We start from the raw sequence: 23,260 nt of genomic DNA, 5'->3' as shown, positions 1-23,260 counted from the left end.
CATGGCACAGGGAGATCAGCTAGGTGGTTTGTGACCACCTAGAGGGGTGGGATAGGGAGGGTGGAAGGGAGGGAGATGCAAGAAGGAAGAGATATGGGAACATATGTATATGTATAACTGATTCACTTTGTTATAAAGCAGAAACTAACACACCATTGTAAAGCAATTATACTCCAATAAAGATGTTTAAAAAAAAAAACTCGAATAGAAGACAGCTGTATTTTCATAATGATGAAGGGTTTTAATGTTAATTAAAATTTTTAAACAATACTTTTTAATAATAATAAGGACCTAAAGAATCTTATGTCAGATCTAGTTAATAAAAAGTGAAGAAAAAGTTTATCAATTATTATGTAAATTTTTGTTATAATCCATTGGGATGATTCACATTCCACCTCCCTTCCTTTCTCCAAAGCCATCTCTTTCATCCAAGAAACCCAACTAAAATTATGGAGGAAAAAAGACAAAATTAGTTGGGGAAAAAAGAAAAAGAAAGGAAGAAAGAAAAGAAAAATTCTCCTTCTGGCAGACCTCAGAAAATCTTGAGCTTAAACACTTTGCCCTGATATTCTGTAAGATATATCATTTATGAAATGTAATTTACTAGGTTAAAATTAAGGAATGATCTCTTATATAAGAATACTAGATCTTACAAAAAGCTAGTTGTCACTCTAGTCCCCAAAAAGCACAACTGTTCTTATGACTACATGCTTACTCTGTTTTTTTCCTTAGTTTATTCTCTGTTGGTCATTATTAACTTTATAGTTTATATATATTAATAATATATTGTTATATATTTTATAATTTATGTATGTTAATAATATACAGTTATGTATTATTTTAAAGAAATAAACCCGTGGGACTTCCCTGGTGGTCCAGTGGTTGAGAGTCCGTGCTTCCACTGCAGGGGACACGGGTTCCATCCCTGGTCGGGGAACTAAGAAAAAAAGCGTGGTGCGGGGGGGGGAATAAACCCGCATGATGTTACGACAGTGTTTTTCAATTTTTTTTTTCACATTTTTTTGGACCTGCTGTGTGGCTTGTGGGATCTTAGTTCCCCAAACAGGGATTGAACTCAGGCCCTCAGCACAGAGGCCTAACCACTGGACCGCTAGGGAATTCCTGTTTTTCAAATTTGAGTAATATAATAATCCCTTTTAAAGGAGAGAAAACAAATTCTTGCATATTCCTAGAATAAAATAATTTTCATTATAACTTCACTTAAATATTCACAAACACTAATTACATATAACCTCACTGTCTATATTCTGCTTCAACTATGAACCAGAAATTAACTTACAAATTAAATGAGAACAAACATATAACATGAATAAGATTCAAATAATGGATTTTTTTTTTTTTTTTTTTTTGCGGTACGCGGGCCTCTCACTGTTGTGGCCTCTCCCGTTGCGGAGCACAGGCTCCGGACGCGCAAGCTCAGCGGCCATGGCCCACGGGCCCAGCCGCTCCGCGGCATATGGGATCCTCCGGACCGGGGCACAAACTCGTGTCCCCTGCATCGGCAGGCAGACTCTCAACCACTGCGCCACCAGGGAAGCCCTGGATTTGTTTTAATAAAACAAAAACAATGATGTTGGGTTGAAAAATGGAAAGATATTTTGGGGTTTTCTGCTTCATTGTATATTGCCTTGATGTTGAATATGCTGGAACACTGAGTTATTAAGTGTTGCTTTTTATTTTTCCTTTCAAACAATGATATTAATTTTAACCAATTTGTTGTTTTGTTGGCCTGATCTGCTTACTAGCACCCTTCAGATTGCAATAGTAACATAATATTCCAACAATAAGAAGGCATAATGAAAACTTTTTCATTTCGTCTATTTATTACCTTATTTACTGAATGAACTGTTGCTAGTCAATATACACAAAGATGGGATCTGCGAGGTGGCCCCATTTACTACCTCCCTACGCATGGTTGACTATGAAGCCTTTATTTACATAGTGTGTCATAATATCACATGGCCTCCACTTGGCAATTGTAAACACACATGCAAATTTAGGTATTTGGTTATAAGGTGGTTATTGAAATGATCTAGAGTATGCTCACACTACATTTTAAAAATTATTAAAATGAAAACAAAACTTAGAAACTCTTGTAGAGAACTGGAGGTTACCTTCTTTGTTACAGAGATAATGATTTTCATTAATCACTCTTTCTAGGGTGATTTCTGATTGGCATCACTTGCCACTGAAAGTGCAGGCATCCAAATAGAAGTACAAACTTGAGCAATGGACATTGTTGTGGACTACTAAATGCTTAAGATGTCAAACAACTTAGTCTGCTCTACCAGTCTCAGAAGGAAATTAAGATGCTGTAGTCATGCCAACCATGCTCCATAGATGGAAACTATAATGTTAAACTAAGGTTTCAGCTCAAAGCTTTATCTGTGGCACACGGTGTGTGATATTCTGCCTCTGTTAGTAATGAACTTTACCATGAAGTTGCTCATTATATTAGTTTCTGTACACCCCTAAAACATTGGTTTTTTTTAAAAAAAGCTTCAGAATAGGGATTTGTAGGTGAATGCCCCCTCTTAAGCAGCTTCACAGATTTTTCTGATCAACATAAGCAAGCATCCTTTTCCCCTTTGCCCTTTTGGAAATAATGATGCCTTGTATGGTAGGATGATACAGTGTTTTTCTTTAAAGCAGAAGTACAAGATGAAAGAATCTTACTGGGAGATAAAGGAATTTGTAGGGAAATTAAATATTTTTTCAACAGTAGCCTTAAGCAGTACTTAAAATGAAGACAGCACAAGGGTTTTTAAATTTTGACTGAAGGAAGGAAAGGGAACTTTGATGTGGAACGCACTTCTCAATTCCTGCTGGCAGACTCGAGAGAGAGAGAGAGAGAGAGAGAGAGAGAGAGAGAGAGAGAGAGAGAGAGAGAGAGAGAGAGAGAGAGAGAGAGAGTGTGTGTGTGTGTGTGTTGGGAGGGAGGGGAGGTCCTGCACACAGTTCAGCCTTCTGTCCCACACCACCTGAAATCCATGGTCTCAATCTCATGTCTGCCCCAACTAGCGCACTCTTGCAGGGGTCAAACTGAACTGGCTTATAAAAACATAGCTGGAAGTATAGACCCTTATTAGACAGATCCAAAGTTGAAGAGGTAAGTTTACTGACAGAAGACAACTTCTCGCTTTATCCCCTGGCCCCTTCTTTTCCCTGTCCACCATGCCTTAGCTCTTTTCAAGTTTTATGTGCTGGTTAATTAGACCTTATATAAAACCCAATTTAATTGATTTTATGATTTTTCAGAAAGTTAGAGTGCCCTCTTGTGGGAATATCAAGTAGTTAATGCAGGTGCTGCCAACCGTCTGATTTCGTGAGTCCATTTTCCAGGTGTGCTGAGCTGGACATGCTCCCCAATTGTGCTTTATTTTTCTTCAACTCATCTTGATGGATTTCACAGCCAATGGGAAATGGGAAGGGGTGGAAATATGGTAGGCAGTAGCCAGTGGTATAAGAATATATTTTCCAAAACAATGTTGATTTCATTTCTTTGTTTTCCTTTTTAAACGTGGTGCTGGTGGGAAGTGGGGGAAAGTGTGGTAGGGCTCCAGAGCAAGTCAGCATGGAGGCCCCAGATTCAAGAAACTGCTAGGCGTCTTTAACTCTACTCACAAAGGAAACGCTTATTTGGGCTCTCCAATGCCTCCCTGCGGACCTAAACACAGCCCTTCTGGGGATAATTAGCACTCAGGGACTTACACTTGTTTTTTGCGGCTTTAATTCTTTTTAAAAAAAATTTTATTGGTACAGTTGATTTACAATGTTGTGTTAGTTTCAGGTGTACAGCAAAGTGGATCTGTTACACATGTATATATATCCACTCTTTTTTAGATTCTTTTCCCATATAGGCCATTACAGTGTATTCAGTAGGGATCTCATCATGACAGAGTTGAGAGCCTAAGTAGGCTAACCTAAGTCGGCTGCATAAAGGCATAAATCTTTAAAATTCTTTTATTTGGAAGAATTTCAAACATATACAAAATAGTATATGAGAGAATAATCAACCTCTACTTACCTATCAGTCGGCTTCAAGAATTACCACTCATTATTAATCTTATTTCCGCCATACTTCTTTCCTCCCTCTTCCATTATTTAGAAGTAAATCGCAGGCATCATATCCTCTCATTCATAAATATTTTAGAAGGTATCTCTAACAGATAAGAACTCCCCTTTAAAAATATAACCACAATATCACCACGCATAAAAGTGAACAGAAATTTCTTAATATCATAAAAGATTGAGGTAGTGTTCAAATTTCTCTCATTGTCTCCCTTTTTTTAAAAAAAATTTTTTTAAGAGCAGTTTTAGGTTTACAATAAAATTGAGAGAAATGTATAGAGATTTCCCACATATCCGCTGTTCTCACACATGCGTAGCCTCCCCCATTACCAACACCACTCACCAGAATAGTAATTTTTTTTTAAACAAGGATGAACCTACATTGACACATCATAATCACCCAAAGTCCATAGTGTTCACTCTTGGTGTTGTGAATTCAATGGGTTTGGACAAATGTATAATAACATATCCATCGTTATAATAGTATCATACAGAATATTTTCACTGCCCTAAAAATCCTCTGAGCTCTGCCTGTTCATGTCCCCACCATCCCCTTGGCAACCACTAATCTTTTATTGTCTCCATAGTTTTGTTCTTTAGAGAATGTCATAGAGTTGGAATCATACAGTATGTAGCCTTCTCAGCTTTGCTTCTTTCACTTAGCTATATGAAATTAAGCGTCCTCTGTGTATTTTCAAGGCTTGAGAGCTCAGTTCTTTTTGACACTGAATAATATGCCATTGTCTGGATGTACCACAGTTTATTTAACCATTCACCTACTGGAGGACATCTTCGTTGCTTTCAAGTTTGGCAATTATGAATAAAGTTACTGTAAATATTTGTGTGCAGGTTTTTGTGTTGACGTAAGTTTTCAACTCCTTTGGGTAAATACCAAAGCACAAAATTGTTGGCTTTTATGATAAGGGAATGTTTCGTTTTGTAAGAAGCCTCCAAACAGTCTTCCAAAGTAGCTGTGCCATTTTGCATTCCCACCAGCAGTGAATGAGAGTTCCTGTTCCTTCACATCCTTCTCCTACAGCATTTGATGTTGTCAGTGTTCCAAATTTTGGCCATTCTAATAGGTGTGTAGTGGTATTTCATTGTTTTAATTTGCATTTCCCTGATGACATATGACGTGGAGCATCTTTTCATATGCTTACTTGCCATCTGTATACCTCCTTTGGTGAGGTGTCCGTTAAGGTCTTCGGCCAATTTTTAAATTGGGTTGTTTATTTTCTTATTAAGTTGCTTCTCTTAATCTATAGGTTCTCTCTCTCTCTCTTTCCCCTCCATATATTTTTGTTTAAGAAACTGAGTTGCGTGTCTGAAGTTTCTACAATCTAGATTTGTCTGAATGTATCATTTCGGTGTCATATAAGGAGTTCCTCTCTCCCCTATATTTCCTTTAAATGAGTGGTTAGATTGAGAAGCTTGATCAGATTCAAGTTCAATTTTTTGTTTGGCAAGGCTACTTCACAGGCAGTGAGGCAGTCTTCCACCAGGAGGCGCAGTTGCTCTCTTTTTGGGATGTCAACCTCCTGATAATCGGGGCATTGATTCATTAATAAACCAACGGTTGCAAAACAGTGATATTCTAACTGCATCCATTCTTCTTTTATTAGGTTTTTATGTTCCTTTGAATAAATTTCCCCTCATCAAATATTTTGTTACTTTAAGATGTTACTTTAAGATATAAAGAGGACAGAAAAATGCTTGATTTTTCCTGTACTTACCAGTTTTCAAAATAATGAGTTGGTTCACTAACAGTATCAAGAAGTGACCAATAAGTTTTTAAAAAATCATGAACTTATGTATGTGAATGTATTTGATATTTTTCATTCCACTGAAGTCACTATAGTTATTGACCAACGTAAGTCTATTGAAGTTCTCTCCTGAATCTTTTTGACATGACCCTACTAGTCTTTAAAAACTTCCCTGCTTTCTGCTAAGACAAGCTGTTCCAGGCTTATTTTATATTTCTTAACTCGAACCTGAAATTAGCTATTTCTCCAAGGTGATGGTTCTCACAGTGTGATCTGGGAGCCCCTGGGAGTCCCTGTGATCCTTTCATGGGGTTTGTGAGGTCAAAATTATTTTCATATTAATACTAAGGGCTATTTGCCCTTTTTAACTTTCATTCTCTCATAAATATATACAGAGTTTCCCAAAGGTTACATGATGTGCGATATTATGATTGAATGCAGACGCAGTTCTAAGAATTCTGCTGTCATTTATTAAGCCAGACATTAGATTTACAAAAATGTAAAACAATTGTACTCTTCTCACTAAGTAATTTTTGTTAATAGATACTTTTTTATTTTAAAATGTTTTAATTTCTAATTCAGTCAACATCAATAGATATAACCAACATAAATAAAAACTCTTTGGGGCCCTCAACAATTTTAAGAATTTAAAGAGGGGCTTCCCTGGTGGCGCAGTGGTTGAGAGTCCGCCTGCCGATGCAGGGGACACGGGTTTGTGCCCCGGTCCGGGAAGATCCTACGTGCCGCGGAGCGGCTGGGCCCGTGAGCCATGGCCGCTGAGCCTGCGCGTCCGGAGCCTGTGCTCCGCAACGGGAGAGGCCACAGCAGTGAGAGGCCCGTGTACCGCAAAAAAAAAAAAAAAAAAAAGAATTTAAAGAGATTTGGGGAGCAAAATGTTTTCAGAACTGCTGCTCCAAGGAGTCTTGGTTCCTTTTAATGGAAAATGGTATTTAGAGATCACAATCTAGGAGCTAAAGATGTTCATGGTTACTGGGTTGGCCATAGTTTTTAGGCCATTTCATAGGCAGAGTTAAGATAAAATTATATATTTATTTAAAGATAAAATACATCATGAGTTAATACTGTTTATTCCTGTCCAAATTTAGGACTACAGTTTTTACTTAAACTCATACAATTTACATTTGTATCTCCTTTCTCCCATAACAAAAATCCTGGCATAAATGTTCATTTTCAGTGTCAGATTAACAATACCACCACTACCATCACTACCAACAATATGATCACTTAAAACAGTTTGACTTCTTTCTTTTCTTTCTTTCTTTTTTTTTTAGTTCTTTTTTCTTTGAGGTATATCTCTCTATGGATGTACAGTAATTTGATGGTTTAAAGTTACCTGAAATGGTGTGTGTTTTTGAAATTATGCCAACAAGCAGATCAGTTAGACCCATGTATTTTTTCTTTTGATTTTTAAAGGCTGCTTTTAATAAATTCAGAGAAGTTTAGGTTCTATCTCTGTCTCTTGTAGCCTACTGCCTTCCTCTCCCTACAAGTAACATTAAAAAAAATCAGTAATTTTCCTTTCTGTTATTTTTAAACTTTAAGCAAATATATATATAGTATTACTAGATATAGTATAGTATATGTATATATATATATATATATATAATTTAGTATTACTACTACCCTCCCCTTTTTGGATGAAAGGTAGTATACTATATACACTTCTTTCCACAGCTTTTTTCAATTAACAATATATGTATTCAGGAGCTCACTCCAGTTGTATATAGAGCACTTCATTGCATTATTTTACCATAATTTATACAAGTAGCCATTTACTGAGGAACTTTGGGGGCAATTTCCAGTATTTATTACATATGGTGCTGCAGTGAATAGTCTTGTACATACTTTTACCACGATATCTTTAGGAGAGAGTTCTCGAAGTGGGATTGCTAGCTCAAAGTGTGAATGTGTATAATTCTGCTAGATATTGAGACTCTTTTTACTTCTGCAGTACAGATGAAGGAACAGACTGAGACAGCTGCTCAAGGTCACCTTACCAGTCACTGACCAGTCTGGGGTTTAAACTTAGATGCAACGGGTCTCCACAGACTCTGTAGGTCACGGGAAGAGGATTTGCAAGGTGAGAGAGGCAAGTGAAGAATTTTGCATTTGGACGTCACATTCATTGAATCACATATTCTCACCCTTCCAAATCCCAGCACACCAGTTCTTCCTTATCAGAACCTCTAGTCCTCTGAGCTCTCATACTTTCTCTCATTCATCCCTTCCCTCCTCATCCGGTAACTGAGGCAGCACTGCCGCCACTGGTAATCTGGGCCGGTAAACCCGGAAGGCGTGTGGAGGGCTTTGCGCATGCCCAGCCACTACGCGCAGATTGGAGCCGCTCGGAGGCAGGCCCAGAGTGACGTCATAATGGCGCGCCGCTCCCTGGCGCCCTAGCAAGGTCGCTTTGCAGAGCGGGAGCGCGCGTAAGTGACAAGACCGTGGTTCGGGGGCGCGCCGTATCCTGCTGCCTTGGTATCAGCGGCGACATGTCAGGGTATACGTCCGACGAGAAACTGCGGCTGCAGCAGCTGCGAGAGCTGAGAAGGCGATGGCTGAAGGATCAGGAGCTGAGCCCCCGGGAACCGGTGCTGCCCCCGCGGAGGGTGTGGCCTATGGAACAATTCTGGAATAAGTTTTTGCAGGACGGGGCCTCCTGGAAGAACGTGGTGAGTGACGGCCCTCCCCCACACCCACCCTGACTCCCGCCCCGTCGCGGTCCCCTACCTGGCTGCTGGGACGCCTGCTTCACTGTAGCCACATTAGGGACTGACTCGCTCTATCCCCGAAAGTTCCGGTAGTTCCCCAAGGGAGAATCAGGTTCTACCGAGACTTAGGTTTAGCTGGGACGCTCTCTGGTCCCAGGAATCATGGGCTGGGAGTCAGGAGTCAGGAGTCCGGAGCTTGTATGGCTTCGGGATGGTCTTGCCCTTTGGCTGTCAAGTGTGATGAGAAGGGGGCGAATCTTTGCCTGGGTTTTACAGGACACTGCAGGCTTGGTTCTCTTTTGACTGTGGAGACCTTCCGTCAGAATGATGGCCAAGGATTCACTAGAGTTAAAATTCAATGATTTTAGTATTTGAAGGCACTTGTCTGATTTTTGAGGTTGAGATTGTAGAGACCAACTAACACTGCACTCGACTACCAGAAGGCACAATGAGCCCCTAGCTGGTAATAGAGCTCTATGTAATGACCATAAAAGAAGGGGTCCTATTGGTATGCTGAGTGAGTCATATTCAAGAGCCCCCTTTCTTAACCGCTATTAAGTACGTTGAACACACGCTTTCATTTAAGAATGCCATTCCTGGACTTTGCAGAAAATCACTCACTCAAGTGCTATCTTTATTTTCGGGGTCTCCTGACATTTTCTTGAGGTCGTTAATTAAATCACATCAATTATGAATGCTGTATCTCAGAATTCCTTGCGACTAATAATAATGGTAATAATATAAGCAACACTTCGGTGCTTACTTTGTGCCTGGCACTTTGCTGAGGGTTTTACATGTGTTACTTTATTAATTTTTTACTTCCATAAGGTAGAAACCATTCCTAATCCTCATTTTAAATATGTGGAAACCGAGACCTGCAAAAATTCATTGATCTACCTGTGGTCCCAGGGCTAGGAATTGAAGAAGTTCACTTTGAAATCCATGTGTATCTTATTGTGCTACAAAGTCTGGTGCAAATTTTTCTAAGAAAATGGTATTAGATACTTATTTATGATGGTAAAATTAAACTCTAATTCAACTCTCCTCTCTTCTCACCCTTTGTATCTCTGGCATTACTTAACTGATTTGGCAGCCACTGGTTGAAAGTTGACATCCCGCCCGTCAGCCAGTGATGTAAGGAAGTAAATAATCATTTATTGGAATCTGCCTTACCTTACTTTGAGTTAACTTTTTCTTTCATAATCTTATCTGTTACAACACTTAGAATCTAGATTGTCTTTTCCCTGACAGGATAGGTCTGTTTCAGTCAAATTGGCTGCCATGGAAAAGTTCCATTTTTAGCTGTCTTTTGCCTTTCTTTTTATTTTATTTATTGATTTATTTTTTGTGGTACGCGGGCCTCTCACTGTTGTGGCCTCTCCCGCTGCGGAGCACAGGCTCCGGACGCGCAGGCTCAGCGACCATGGCTTACGGGCCCAGCCGCTCCGTGGCATGTGGGATTTTCCCGGACCGGGGCACGAACCCGTGTCCCCTGCATCGTCAGGCGGACTCGCAACCACTGCGCCACCAGGAAAGCCCTGCCTTTCTTTTTAAAAATACTGTGTCTGAAGGTACCTCAAAGTGAGCTTGGAACACCCTTATCCCAGTATGTAAAACATTCTTTTTCCAGCATTAGTGCGCTCAAGGTTGTCTGCCCTACAGCTAGAATGATACAAGTGGTGTTGATTATGGGTATCTGAAATTGATAAATTAGGGAAATGACTTTACCTGAAAATCTGTAGTTCTGATTACTCTGGTTAAATTGATTAGAATTATTTCATTATTTATGCCATATTTTATCTTAAACTTACAATAAGGATATTTTTAGAAGTGTTTTTAAAAACATATTTATAAATACAGTACTATAGTTTTGCAAAATGCTGCTTCTCTTAGCCTCCTTTGCTTTGAACTCTGTAGATGTCACCTAGCAGGCACTATGCTTAGTAAGAATATTCGGTGTGTGAGGTTAGCTACAGACTATATGGAAATACATAGCATTTAGAGATTTTACAATAATCGTGATATTGTTATATCACTGATGCTTTTTTTTCTGCCACAAATGTATAAAAAATAAGATATCTTTTTCGTGTATGTTTTTTTCCCCCCAGATCTATAAGACGTACCGACACAGTATCTTTGCTTTTACTCATGTACTGATCCCTGTCTGGATTATTCATTATTATCTCAAATATCATGTGAATGTAAGTGTGCTTTAAGTATGTATTTTTCAGAAATTTTAATATTGTACAAAATTATTTCCTGTGTGACTATGCCTTACCTGGCTCTACTTAGTGGAAATAATCTGCCACTTATAACTGATTTTGAATTACTTTGAATCCTTTTAGGTAAAAGGTTTAATGAAACTTAGGTAATGTGTGGTTTTTCAAAAAGTTGATCTTTATATTAGTTGTTTACAACTTGAATTGCATTTCCTCATGAAACAATGTTTAAATGATCAGAAATGTAGTTGACCTAATAATACTGGTGCAAACTCGGGGTCCTGAGTTGGAAGGGAGAAAATAATTTCTGCTCCTTTTTTTGAGCACAGATCTGGTATAAGATAAAATTCACAATAGATAAATGTTATCTTTGTCATCATTTCCTTTCCCTTTGCTCTGTCTGGTTTTTCACAACGTACTTTCTTTAGAATTCAGCATGTCCAAAAGCTTGAATTTTTTTCACTGTAAGATCTTGCATTGAATTGAGTCTGTTGCCATATTTTAAAGGCTAGGGATACCCTGGTGTAGGGTGTTAAATCCCAGGCAGGGTGAGGAAGGAGTGCATTTTGGGGAGTGGCATGCAAGGGAGAGTGGTGGTAGTTGCCCAGCATGGAGTTTTGTAACCCAAAGAGTGAGGAGGGCATTCTTGTACCCAGTGAGGAGGCTTAGATCCTGAATGGGTTGCTGAGTGGGTAAGGGGACAGGGAATTGGTGAGTGTACCTGTTTGGAGGGCAGCAGTGTCAGCAACCTGCTGTAGGATATTGGAACCTGAGCGAGGGGAGGAAGACATCCGGAAGGAGTGTGGTTTGGGGCAATGATGGAGTTGGCACCCCAAAGTAAAGTGTCAGAATCTGAATGAGGTGAGGAGGTTATTTATACTGGAGTGTGGTGTTGATGACAGGAGATTGGTTATATACAGGAAGGTTGATCAAATGAGAACATATGTTGATGATACTGGAACCCTGAATTCTCATTGTCAGGAAAGGGAGTTATGCATATGGAATACAGTGAGAAAACCTTGTGGTACTTGAATGGAATTGGAAGTATTGGTGTGACTCATGATTTTTAGTATGTATTGATAAATATAGAAATAAATATAGCTGTAAATGCAGATTTACCTAGCTCTGTCCATTGATAGGGCCTGTGAGCATTGCTACCCCATGGTATCAATAACTAGCACATCTAGCAGCTGGGCTTATTTTCTAAATATAGCTTTCCACTGAAAGGATCCAGAGCTCCTTGGAGAAATGGCTGATTCCAGGGCTGGGGCAGGGAAAGTACAAGATGAGCTTGTGCCAGAAAGTAAAGAAGTGTGTTCAAAGAATGATGGAGATGAATCAAAAGGACAGAGTCAGCTTGAAAAGACTCCCACTGGAACAACTTTCAGCAGCAAAATAAATGATAGTAATAGATGAGAGCCAGCTGGATAAATAAAATGCAAATCCATGAGTCCATACTCATATAAATTAATCAATTAATAAATGGATAGAAGAGAAAGCTTGTTTTGTACAGTCGAATAAATAAGAAATGGACAAGAAAAGTCACCATTTGAGAATCATCATAGTAATATTTTATTCAGCCAGGGAACATCAAAAGTTGCTAAAATTAATCCCCAAATTCCTACCTTCAACATACTTATTTGTTACAAAGGGAAAAAGAGTAACTTTGTAATGGAGGAAACCTAGCAGACATCATCTTAATCAAGAAATCTAAATTACATTACCAATAATGGGACAGACTGAAATTGTGTACTACTTGATAGGATGCAATAAGAAGAAAACAATATGTTTTGCAATGTTCCTGCCAAAAATGTATAAGCTGAATCTAATTGATGGACTTTTCTGCATAATAATTGTCTTGTTACCTTCAAAAATGTCAAGATCATGAAAGTTAAAGAACCATGGAAGATTTGTTCCAGATTGAAGAAGACTAAAGGGACTTGTCAACTAATTGTGAACTTGATTCATGGGCACAATCTGCTTCGTCAAAAAAACAAAGAGATGGCATTGGCAGTCAGAACTTTAAACAGCCTACATGATGGATGGAGAACTGGTTATATAAGGGGGGATTTTTTGATAACTCCAAACAGTTATGGAGACAAGTGATAAAATTTGAATGGGTTCTTCAGCCTAGATAGAAGGTATTAATATATCAATGTTAATTTCCTGATCCTGATGGCTTTATGGTGATTATTTTAAGAATATTGTCCTTATTTGTAGGAAGTACACACTAAAGTAATAAATCAGTCAGCAATTCACCATGAAGTGATTGAGTAAAAAAAAGTTTGGGACTACCTAACAAATTGTAGCTAATCCAGTTGAGGTTTGCTTTCCTGTAGCCTGATGAAAGGAGAGTGAAACAAATAACTGGGGTTCTCAGAAAATTCACTCTTATGTCACTTGTTCTTTGTTGACTGTGTGGGTTCTTTAAATTTCTGATTGCTGACAACACCTTTGTTTTCTTCACTAAGATTACGTCTGTTGATCATCAACTATGGAATGCCTAGTATGTCTTCCTTTATTGCTGTGGAAAGAATATATAAGATGAAATTCCTGACCTCAAGGAGTTTATAATAAAGTTGGAAGATAGGTATGATTTGGGTAAAAGTATGGAGGAGAAAATCTGTTCCAGTTTGAAAAACAAGCAGTTAGTAGTTAGCATGGTCTTGTTTATCAAAGATAGGATTGCCTAGAACTGCGAGTCTCTTGGCTTAGTAGGGTGGAACCAATAAATGGAAGGTCCTGAAAGCTAGGCAGAGGAGGTTGAACTTTACGTGGTAGGCAGTGGGAAGCTTTCCATTTTTAAATAGGAGAGTGAGTTGATAAAGTGATATATTTAAACATAAAAAACATTGATATGTAGGGTGAATTGGAGGGAGGTAAGTATTGACATCAGGCACATCAGCTGGAGGCTGTTGCAGTTTAGTAGGTATTAGTTGATGAGAATCTGGTTAGGGCAGAGATAACAGGAATGAAAAAGTAAAGTGAAGCCAGAAGATACTTTTTCAGGAAGAAATAACTCAAATTAAGTCGAGTTTTATTTTTAAGTAGTTTAGGACATATTAATGACTCTAAAAAGGAAAATCTTTTTAAACTTAAAAATCATACATCTAAATCAATTATGCATTTTAACTAGAATCCTAAAACTAATCTTTTAGAATCTCTAATAGCCTGATTATCTTAAACATTACAAATACTCTATATCAGAATATATGGATTGTCCCAGTGTTTTCAGAACTTATTAAATTTGACATTCATCTGTTTATACCCTGGGTTAATTTACCTTGTCATATCTGTATTTAACTAAATATTTCTAGGATTGAAAAAACACTTATCTCCTAAGAGAAGAAAATTTAACAAGCTGCAGTTACTGGGTTGACAGTTCAAGACATTAATATAGCTGCTTATCTGAGGGATTCATACTTCCAGGTGATTTTTCCTGAGCCACAGATAGATGTAATTAAAGGTTTTATGTCAGTAGATGTCCCAAAGTCTCTCTTTTACCTTATTCTTTGTCTTGGTTTGGGTAGGCCTGCATCCTCTACTGTTGTACCCAGTTTACTTCAGCTAATACCTTTATGCTTAATTGAATTTAACATTCTCTCTGAAGACATTTCAGTATCTTCTTGCCTCTGGCCACAGTTTTCAGAGACATTTGAATGTCCTCACATTGTATTCTGAGTTTCTCTCCTGCTTTTGGCTCCAGTTTACCTGAGTCTTACATCATGCCAATAATCTTTTAAATTTTTTGGTGTATCTTGTACAGATGTGTATGCTTAATAAGTACATTTATTTAGCACCTCCTATGTGCAAGGCACTGTTCTTAACACAGGGATATAGCACTGAACAAGGCAGATTGAGTTCCTGTCTTCATGAAATGTTTAGGGAGACTGGCAATAAGTAGATAAGCAAAGAGGTATATAATGCTATAGGAGGTGTTAAGTCTATAGAAGAAGAACTAAGGGTAAAAGACTAGAGAATGACAGGGGCTGCTATTTTTATTAAGCTTCTTTGAGGAAGTGCTGTTTGAAAAACACAAATGAAATGAGGATCTGGACCAAGCAGGTATTTAGGAGAAGAGCATTTCACGTAGAGGAATCATTAAGCATAAGGGCTCTGAGGCACAAGCAGGCCTAACTGATTGTATTAATACACAGGAGCTACTGCAGCTACAGTTCAGAGAGAGAGACAGAGAGACAGAGAGAGAGGGAGGATCAGAGAGGTAGCCAAGGGCCAGATCGTGTTCTTAGAGATCACAGCAAGGACTTTCGCTTTTTTTTTTGTAAGAATTATGAAACTTTGAGCAGAGGAGTAACAGGAGTGATGCATCTTAAAAGAATCACTCTACTCTGCCTGCAGTGTGGAGAATAGACTGTAGGGAGGGCATGAGCGGAAGGTGGGAGACTAGTAGGTGAAAAAATGATAAAGGCATGGACAAGGGTAGTAGTACTAGAGGTGGTGGTTTAGGATAAAATCTCCTCCTGCTGAGGAGTCAGGGTTTGGGGCCTTCGTAACTAGGAGAGTGAAAGTGCCATTTATAGAGATAGGGAACAGTTTGGCACTGAGGGACATGAAGTGTTGGACCTGATTAAGTTTGCAATGCCTGTTTGATCAAGTAGAGATCTTGAGTAAATTATCGGATGTATGAGTCTGGAGCTTAGTGTAAGTTTGGGGCTTAAGTTAAAAATTGGGGATATGAGAAAAAAAAGAAAAAAATTGGTGCCAGCGTTTCTACTGAAAAAAAAAATCGGGATATGATCTACTTTATTTTAGAAGAAACTCTAAAACTGTAATTAACAGAACATTACTTTTATTGCAGACAAAACCATATGCCATCGTTGAAAGGAAGCCCAGAATATTCCCAGTAAGTCTTAAAACATCTTTGGTTTTTCTTTTGTTTATTATATTCCTCTTTCCTTTCCCAAGTGATCATTAGACTAAAATTTTCCTTTCTTCTCACTGAAAGTTTAAGTGCCTGTTTTGTATATTCTTTTTTTTTTTTTTTTTTTTTTTTTTTGCGGTACGCGGACCTCTCACTGTTGTGGCCTCTCCCGTGGCAGAGCACAGGCTCCGGACGCGCAGGCCCAGCGGCCATGGCTCACGGGCCCAGCCGCTCTGCAGCATGTGGGATCTTCCCGGACCAGGGCAGTCCCCTGCGTCGGCAGGCAGGCTCTCAACCACTGCGCCACCAGGGAAGCCCTGTATATCCTTAAAAAAAAAAGAAAAAAAATAGGAGGAAATAATGTGAGGTAGCAATTACAGTTGAACCTGGGATGTGGGCACATTTCTTTTCACCCTGGCTGTAAAGCTTGTGTGACCTTTGTAGTCCTAAAGTGAATTGAAGGTACCAACAGTTTTTCACCAGTGCCGTTTCACGTAGGGTTAAGGACTTAGGGCACTAGCCTGAGCAGACACCTGAGCATTGTAACAGCAACTAAATTCCTCTGTTATTATTTCCAAACTATCATTTCCTATGGCAGTTTGACCATAACCTCTTCATCTGTGAACTTATAATCTGTTAATGTGTGCTTTAAATTTTATGTTATGAATATGTAGGCTATTATCCTAATTTAAAATAAGTCTTCATCATTAAAAGATTACTTATTAGTCCGTTGGTATTTTACTAGCTGTTTGTGAGGTTATTGTTTAGCAGAGTCAAATGCATGTTATGTTCTTGTTCCATTTCTAGTCACAGATAATGAACTACCATCAATCTCTAAGTTATATAATTTTAGAAAACAAAACTCGATGTAGATTCTTGCTTCTATCAAATGACATGGTCACAATAATCCATTGACGACTGCAACAGAAGGGAATTTTAGGGAGAACTACCAAAATTGGCTAACTCTTCCAGTTGGAATTCTGCTTTAGAAAATAGTAGGGGATTTCTTCTGTATTTCATTGTGTATAATTGATGTGTGTCAGGGCCTAGGTAGGCTCAGTTATCTTGTTGGTTTCGAGTTAGGTAATTTATTTATTCTTCCATTTATACATTTGTTTATTGTTTATTTTGCCATTACTGTTCAAAGGAAAAGAAGGAGGACTCTCTTTAGAAGACCATATAGTGATTCCATAGCATCTCTCCTACTTCTGTATTTTTTGCCACTGTGGTTCTTTCCTGTTTCTGTACCATTGACCCCTTTGAGAAGCTGCCCCTTTGAAGACCTGAAGAATGCTCATCTGTACATACCTTAGACAGTATGTAGATAGACAGTAACAAACAAACCCCCAAATCTCAGTGGCTTAACAAAAGTTTATTTTCTATTGACATCACAGACTAGCATAGGTCAGACAATTATAGTGAGGCCATTGGGACTATGAGGCTCCAAGATCATAGGGAAAGAGAGGGCTGGATGTCTCAGGGGATGATTTTAAGGTCTAAGCTTGGAAGTAGCTTACATCACTTCTCTTCATGTCCTGTCGGCCAGAACTCATTCTCATGATCCCACGTCTTTGTGCTTTTTTATGTTTCTCAGCCTCCCATACCTGGAGTCTCTGCCACAGTGTATCCTTCTAGTCAACAAATAGCTCTTTGCTTCCTTCTCTCCACACACGTAACACAAGTCCCTTTCCTAAGGAGAAACCCCAAGGTCCCATTACATCACTGTAACCTAAGATCTTCAGATGATGTATAGTAATATCCATCAGGGTTATTCTTGGAGATTCTTCTCTTGGAGATTTGAGGATCAATGGCAAGTGAACTGTATCCTTTGCCTCCCAACCACGCCCATTATTCAACAGTGGAATTTGGACAGCATAGCAGTCACTTGGCTCTGAAACCCCAGTGGTCAAACACTGTAAAGCCTCCTAACCCCTGTGTGTGGGAAGTTACTTGAACAGGACTGATTTTGCTTCTGGAAGGAACACCTTTGTTCATTGTTCTTCCTGGCCCCTGGCTCAGTCTAGGGGGATTCTTTCTTTTCCATTATCAACCTAGACCACATCTAAAATGAGTCCTGGGAAGTATGCCCTCCTTAGGGTTGTACAGCCTTTAAAGTCTACCTCCTGCTCACAGAAGGTTGAGGGCCAGAGGTTGTTTTAATCAGAAAGTCATAGGCTTTTATTGTCTGTATGTTTGGTTTCTTTGACCATCTAGTTCTCACACTTGGCAGGCATGGAAAGAAAAATACTTGGTAGGAGTCTGATCTTTTTGCTTCCCACATGCCAGTATCTGTGGTTTCTATACATAGTTATCAAGTTGTCTCATTTCTTTGTCCTTATTCTACTGCCTCTCTCAACTCAGTTGAGAGGCAGCTAAGTGGAGGCCACCAGAAACACACTCTAGTTGAAGGGCTACCTTTGTTTCAGTCTGATCTTTGCCACGGTGCTGGGTCCCTCTGTTTACTGAGTTTTATTGGGCTTCTGTTTCTCAGAATCTTTTCAGTGTTGTTACTGTTTAGAGATTCAGAAACAATCGATCTGATTTTCTAATATTGCAAGGTCCCGAATTTTTAGATTCTTATTTTTATTTCTCCTCTGAAATCAGCCACTTCTTACCTGAGCTTATGTTTCTTAAAATACATTACTAAGGCAGCCACTAGTAGTTAAACACGTACTATAATGTTTTTTCAGGTACTTCTCCTAGAACCTCAAGTTCATTAGACAGTCTGCTTCTAAGTTATTAGTGCCTTTTGTTTCCATCTTATAGCCTCCAATGCCAGTGTCCTTGTAGCCCCACTGCTAAGCCAGTGCCATGTGGTTCAATTTTTATTACAGCAGCATTAGTATCACCTCAAGTTATTAATTTCTGTGTTAGGGTAATGCTAGCTGTGGTAACAAGTTTTCCCCCAAGTATATAATGGCTTAAACATAATACAAGTTTATACAGTCCTGAGCCGTACCAGGTCAGGGAATGGTAGGTGGTGATGGGGATAATTCTACTCTAAGTCAATTCATGGACTATCAGGCTGATGGAACCTGCTGTCTTAAACAGAGAGCTGAAATTAAAGCTAAGTACTTTGCCTAAAATTATACTGCTTGTCAGTGGAGGGTTCCAGGATTCACACTACTTGGTTCTGGCTTTAAAGTCCATGCTTATTCTGCCATACACACTGTATCTAGGTTTGGAAAGAAACCCGAACCAGCTGCCCAAGGAAAGTTTGCGTTCTGTCTCTAATATCCATTCTGAGCCAAATGGTAAACTGGTGACTGCCTAACACATTCAGTTGCTGGGAATACATTACTGCCTTATATTGAAGTGAAGATGTTTACCTGCAGCTTTCTAGGGCTTCTATTTCTTGGGGCCAAGCAAATAAAGATTATCCTTTTATCACTTTGTAAAGACAACTTTCATGTCCTTTCTAGTCATTTTTGAGTGGAACTTCCCCTATTCTCTCCCTTATACCTTAAGATTTTGAATACTGGTTGCTCATCTTTAGACAGCTTCTATTTTGCCTGTGTCCCTTTTAAAGTGTGAATGCCACAAGTGAACTAGATTTTCCAGATGAGGTCTGACCAAATGGAACTATCAGCTCTGCAGACAAGATTTTTCACTAATGCATCTTTGTTTTTCTAGGGTGATACAATTCTGGAAACTGGAGAAGTAATCCCACCAATGAAAGAATTTCCTGATCAACATCACTGAAGATTACTTTTAAAATTTCAAAGGTGTTTGAGCCCAAGTTTGTTGTTACCACACTTCCTGAATATATTTTCTGGAAAAGTAACTTTAATAAAGTTCACTCGGATATGTATTGTCTGTTTCTTCCCAAACTGTACGATTCTCTCTGTACAATTTGAGACTCTGACTTATCTAACAATAAGTAAAAACTGGACATGCTAAAAAAAAATGGTATGGGCAATCACCTACTTTTTCTGGCCATTTTAAATTTGGAAAACAGCATGTAGAAAATTATTTAGTCACATGATAGTTTTTTCTTAAACTACTTAATCTACTGTGATGTGAAGGTATACAATGTAATGAAATGTTGCAATAAACAAAAGAACAGAAGTTCCACACACTTTTAAAGAAGGCTTTCTGAAGCATTTCAAAAGAAGTATTTTAGAAACTCTAGATTAAAAGGCCTAGATGTAGGTTGCTTTGTTATGTGAGAACGTAAAAGACAAATCTTTAAGTATATGAAAAAGTAGCATATTAGTGGTTATTATAAAGGACGGTATACAAAAATGAATTTCGAAGCATTTTATTAAAGATTTTACTTTAAATCGAGACACGTGTCAGATAAGCATGAGGTAAAGAATTGTATATGCATGGAATCAAGTCCAGAGGAATTACAAATTTTCATTCATCCCGAAGATTTTGGGTATTTCTTCCTTAGCTGTCGCCGTGCAGCTACAGTTGATGCATAGATGACGTATCCCCAGGAGAGCAATACGACCGCGAGGAGCAACTAAGAAATGCAAGAGGAGGAGTAAAAGCAAAACCATGTGAGTGGCACTTCCTCCTCCCCCCATCAGGTTGGTGGGAATTTTAGTGACAAACTCGTATAAATGTGGTTCAGGCAGCGAGTACACCAAGCCGCTCTTACGTAAGAAGCGGAAGAGCGTGTCTTCCCGGAAGAGGCGGAGTCGAGGTGAGGGAGTGAAAGGCTTAATTCTGCAATGGATTTTGGAGTTTCTGGGCGCTGAAGAAATAGCAGGCTTTCACCCGCGGGCCTCAGGAGTTGACCCCGTGGAGCCCCTGCAGGCCCGGGACCTACCGCTGAATAAATCCGGTCCAGGGTGCGGCGACTCACTGGCTTCATGGTAAGGAGACGGCGGTGGTCCGCGGGCACGGGCGGAAGCCGCAGGCCCTAGAGTAACCTCCGGGGCGGTGGCTGCCGGGCGGCAGCGGCCATCTTTCAGCCGGGCGCGAGTGCCCGCCCACTCGCCTTCCGGCGCGTTTCCCCTCGGCTGGGCCGGCCTCTTCCGCCCGGAGCTGTGGGCGGTGTCACGTGACCCGGGGCCATGCCCGCCTTTCGGGAAGGAGGTGAGAGAAACGAGAAAGTATGTTGGAAGTGTTTTTTGCCACTTAGAGGGATAGGCTTGACTCGTCAGCCGGTCTTCCTTCAGTTCCAGAGCAGTATTAATACGAAATAAGGTACCGTCGTGTGCATTTAAAAGTTTATTTGGAAAAATAATCCACGTTTTAAATACTACGCCGACGTCTCGCGCTCAAAGAATGTTTCCTCCCGGATCTGTTCCCACAATGTAGGTAGTTCGTGTATTCATCTTTGATCTAAACGAGAATACCACCCGCTTTTATATATAACTGACGAATCGTTGTGGGAATCCCTGTTAACTGAGCTTTTTTTCAAGAAACAAGGCTTTGAGAACGCAATGGCTTGTTGATGTCAGTGATACTCTTAAGAAGAAATAACGTGGCATGAATTACCCGGCAGAATGTAGCTGCCAATCAACAAGTGTTTATTGAACGTTTGTATGCTTAGGACGGTAGCACGATCAAATATTAAACCGAAGGACAGAGTTCGGCACGCGGAGCCAAGTTCAGCCCTAGAATGTTCGGGACACTCACATTTGAGGCTAAGAATGGGGCAGAGGGCCGCTTTAGGCATCAGACGTTATGTCTCTGTAATCTCAGCTGTCGCCTAAACAGAGTTTTAATGCAGATTTCGGAGAGTGGGGAAGGGTAAAAACGTTATCTGTTTCGGGAAGATTTCAAGGCCCTATTCTCTTAGGTTAAATCCCTGTTTATCCCTATACTGGAGTTGATCTCTCTCTGAAAACTGTAGGCCTCTGATTTGGGTATTCCATTCGAATCCCGGTGTTGTTTCCTAACTGCAGCCGGAGGTAGTCCCTTAACCTCCGGGTAACTCAGTTCCTTTTTTTATACACCAGATGCAGTTTTAGTAACTTCTCACAGAGTTTGGTGAGGTTTAAATGAGACCAAGCTAGTTATCGTGTCTTCCGGGTAAATTAGAAGCGAACTTTAAACTAGTGCCCCCGTAATTCCCAGAGATTAGTAGCAACCAGAGTGACGGTATGATAGCGATTTCTGCCTCGGAGGGTCAGGTCGCTCTCATTCTAGGAGCGGAGGGGGTTGGGGGAAGGGCCGGGATCGGGCCGAGCGCGCTAAGCCCCGCCTTCAGTGCCGGCGTCCTCTACCGCGCATGCGTTACGCAGGCGGGTGCTGTGTTTTGACTTGCTGGGGGTCGCGGAGTGGGTTTCGTTTTCTGCCACCGCTTTCTGCCACCGCCCTCAAGCAGCCATTGGTGATGAGCGCTTTACGTCGCAGGGGTCGCAGCAGCCGCCGGGGTCTCCGCTGTCTCGCGAGGAGGGTGAAGCGCCCCTGCCTACTCCCGCTCCTGAGGGCCGGCGGAGAAGTCGCCGGGTTCGCCTTCGCGGGTCCTGCCGTCACCGACCCAGCTTTCTGGGCCGTAGGGAGCTTGCCACGAGCTCCCCAGCCGGGCCTGCGCCGGTATCCTCCGAGGTGAGTGAGATCGGGAACAATGGGGCGCCGGGGTCGGAAGGGCTGGGCGATCTGGAGCTCCCGCCTGCAGCTAGGCCCAGGGTCTAGGGAGCTGCGGTCCGGGCCTGAGACGCCGTGGCTGCCCGGCGGGCCGGCGTCCGGCGGCTCGCGTCGCGCACCTGTGGATGCGTGCCGGTGGGCGGGGGAGGGCTGCTTTTCGAGAAGCGCTCCCGAGGGCGCGAGCCCAACCGTGTACTGGAAGGAGCTCCGTCTCCGGGGGAAAAAGCCGACACAAAACGTTCGAGTCTGAGTCGTGTCATCGCCGCTGTCATAGATGTGACCTTGGACGGATCCCTAATCTCTCTGAGTATGTCTGTAAAACGGGAGTAACGGTATTTTAGTTCGTTGTGATTATGTAATGCACGCGGTGCTTATCTTAGATCCTGGCAGGTGGCAGTTTTCAACGAAAGGAAGTGACTGTCGCCGTGACTGTTGGAGTTTGTACACTGTTTACACCCCGTAAGCCTGTGACTTCTTCATCAAGTCAGCACAGCTTTCTTCACGGGCTGCTGATTGGTAGACTGCAAGGGGGCAGTACTGAGATGAGGCAAATAGTGATTTGAGAGGAAAAGTGAATAGAATTTTTGGTAGGTAATTTTCAAGATTGTTTAAGATAAATTCAGAAAGAGTTAGCGAAGATTTAAGTTAATAGCGGTGAGGGGTTGGGCTTTTTAGTTTGTTTTTAGTCAATGACTGTGAAAGCTACAGAGTCAGCCAAAGCAGTCATTCTTATCCGGAATGAGTGGCTTTAGAGGGGAATGGTTCCCAAGCAATTCTTTTTATTGCTGAAACTGGAATTAAATTTCGTAGGGTCTGGTCAGTAGGTCCTATAACTTCTGTTTGATTTCTTGGAATTGGTGATTAGGTTGCAGTTCAGAGACGTACATGGTTGTTTTTTTGTTTTTTTTTTTTTTTTGCGGTACGCGGGCCTTTCACTGTTGTGGCCTTTCCCTTTGCGGAGCACAGGCTCCGGACGCGCAGGCTCAGCGGCCATGGCTCACGGGCCCAGCCGCTCCGCGGCATGTG

General features: G+C 40.6%; 3 protein-coding genes across 8 annotated transcripts in view; 2 read left to right on the top strand and 1 right to left on the bottom strand.

Annotated features, from left to right (window-relative positions):
- Positions 1–8,250: 8,250 nt before the first annotated feature.
- On the top strand, positions 8,251–19,495 carry NDUFB6 (NADH:ubiquinone oxidoreductase subunit B6). Of its 2 annotated transcripts, XM_007116468.4 has the most exons (4): positions 8,259–8,548; positions 10,696–10,788; positions 15,626–15,670; positions 19,322–19,495. In XM_007116468.4, the coding sequence occupies exons 1-4, from the start codon at positions 8,369–8,371 to the stop codon at positions 19,388–19,390; spliced, it is 387 nt and encodes a 128-aa protein (XP_007116530.1). In that variant the 5' UTR covers positions 8,259–8,368; the 3' UTR covers positions 19,391–19,495. The 2 variants fall into 2 exon arrangements, with proteins under 2 accessions (XP_028349842.1, XP_007116530.1); XM_028494041.1 differs by lacking the exon at positions 10,696–10,788 and having other exon boundaries at positions 8,251–8,548.
- A 438-nt stretch (positions 19,496–19,933) lies between these two features.
- Positions 19,934–20,607, bottom strand: SMIM27 (small integral membrane protein 27). 2 transcript variants are annotated; one of them, XM_028494040.2, is made up of 2 exons: positions 20,466–20,607; positions 19,934–20,156 (listed from the first exon to the last, which is right to left on the bottom strand). In XM_028494040.2, the coding sequence occupies exons 1-2, from the start codon at positions 20,508–20,510 to the stop codon at positions 20,052–20,054; spliced, it is 150 nt and encodes a 49-aa protein (XP_028349841.1). In that variant the 5' UTR covers positions 20,511–20,607; the 3' UTR covers positions 19,934–20,051. The 2 variants fall into 2 exon arrangements, 1 of the variants encoding a protein (XP_028349841.1); XR_008618257.1 differs by lacking the exon at positions 20,466–20,607 and adding an exon at positions 20,295–20,384 and having other exon boundaries at positions 20,075–20,156.
- TOPORS (TOP1 binding arginine/serine rich protein, E3 ubiquitin ligase) overlaps positions 20,418–23,260 on the top strand; it is an 11,011-nt gene continuing 8,168 nt past the window's right edge. The window contains exons 1-2 of one of the 4 annotated variants that reach the window (XM_007116469.4): positions 20,418–20,511; positions 22,001–22,195. In XM_007116469.4, coding sequence (XP_007116531.1) covers positions 20,509–20,511; positions 22,001–22,195 — 198 coding nt within the window. In that variant the 5' untranslated portion in view covers positions 20,418–20,508. Of the gene's footprint in view, positions 20,512–20,740; positions 20,846–22,000; positions 22,196–23,260 lie in introns of those variants that run through there. The other 3 variants (XM_028494038.2, XM_028494037.2, XM_028494036.2) reach the window with 3 other exon arrangements.

The sequence above is a fragment of the Physeter macrocephalus genome, chromosome 9 (genome assembly GCF_002837175.3).
Source record: "Physeter macrocephalus isolate SW-GA chromosome 9, ASM283717v5, whole genome shotgun sequence".
Classification (NCBI taxonomy): Eukaryota; Metazoa; Chordata; class Mammalia; order Artiodactyla; family Physeteridae; genus Physeter; species Physeter macrocephalus.
This window is presented reverse-complemented; position numbering and strand designations above follow the sequence as displayed.

Excerpts from the sequence above, each read along its gene's own strand:
- SMIM27 (XM_028494040.2), bottom strand. The coding sequence starts at position 20,510 with ATGAAGCCAGTGAGTCGCCGCACCCTGGACCGGATTTATTCAGCG. Across the intron at positions 20,157-20,465 it reads TGGACCGGATTTATTCAGCG|TTGCTCCTCGCGGTCGTATT; the intron begins GTAGGTCCCGGG and ends TGCATTTCTTAG.
- NDUFB6 (XM_007116468.4), top strand. The coding sequence starts at position 8,369 with ATGTCAGGGTATACGTCCGACGAGAAACTGCGGCTGCAGCAGCTGCGA. Across the intron at positions 8,549-10,695 it reads GGGCCTCCTGGAAGAACGTG|ATCTATAAGACGTACCGACA; the intron begins GTGAGTGACGGC and ends TTTTCCCCCCAG. Across the intron at positions 10,789-15,625 it reads ATCTCAAATATCATGTGAAT|ACAAAACCATATGCCATCGT; the intron begins GTAAGTGTGCTT and ends CTTTTATTGCAG.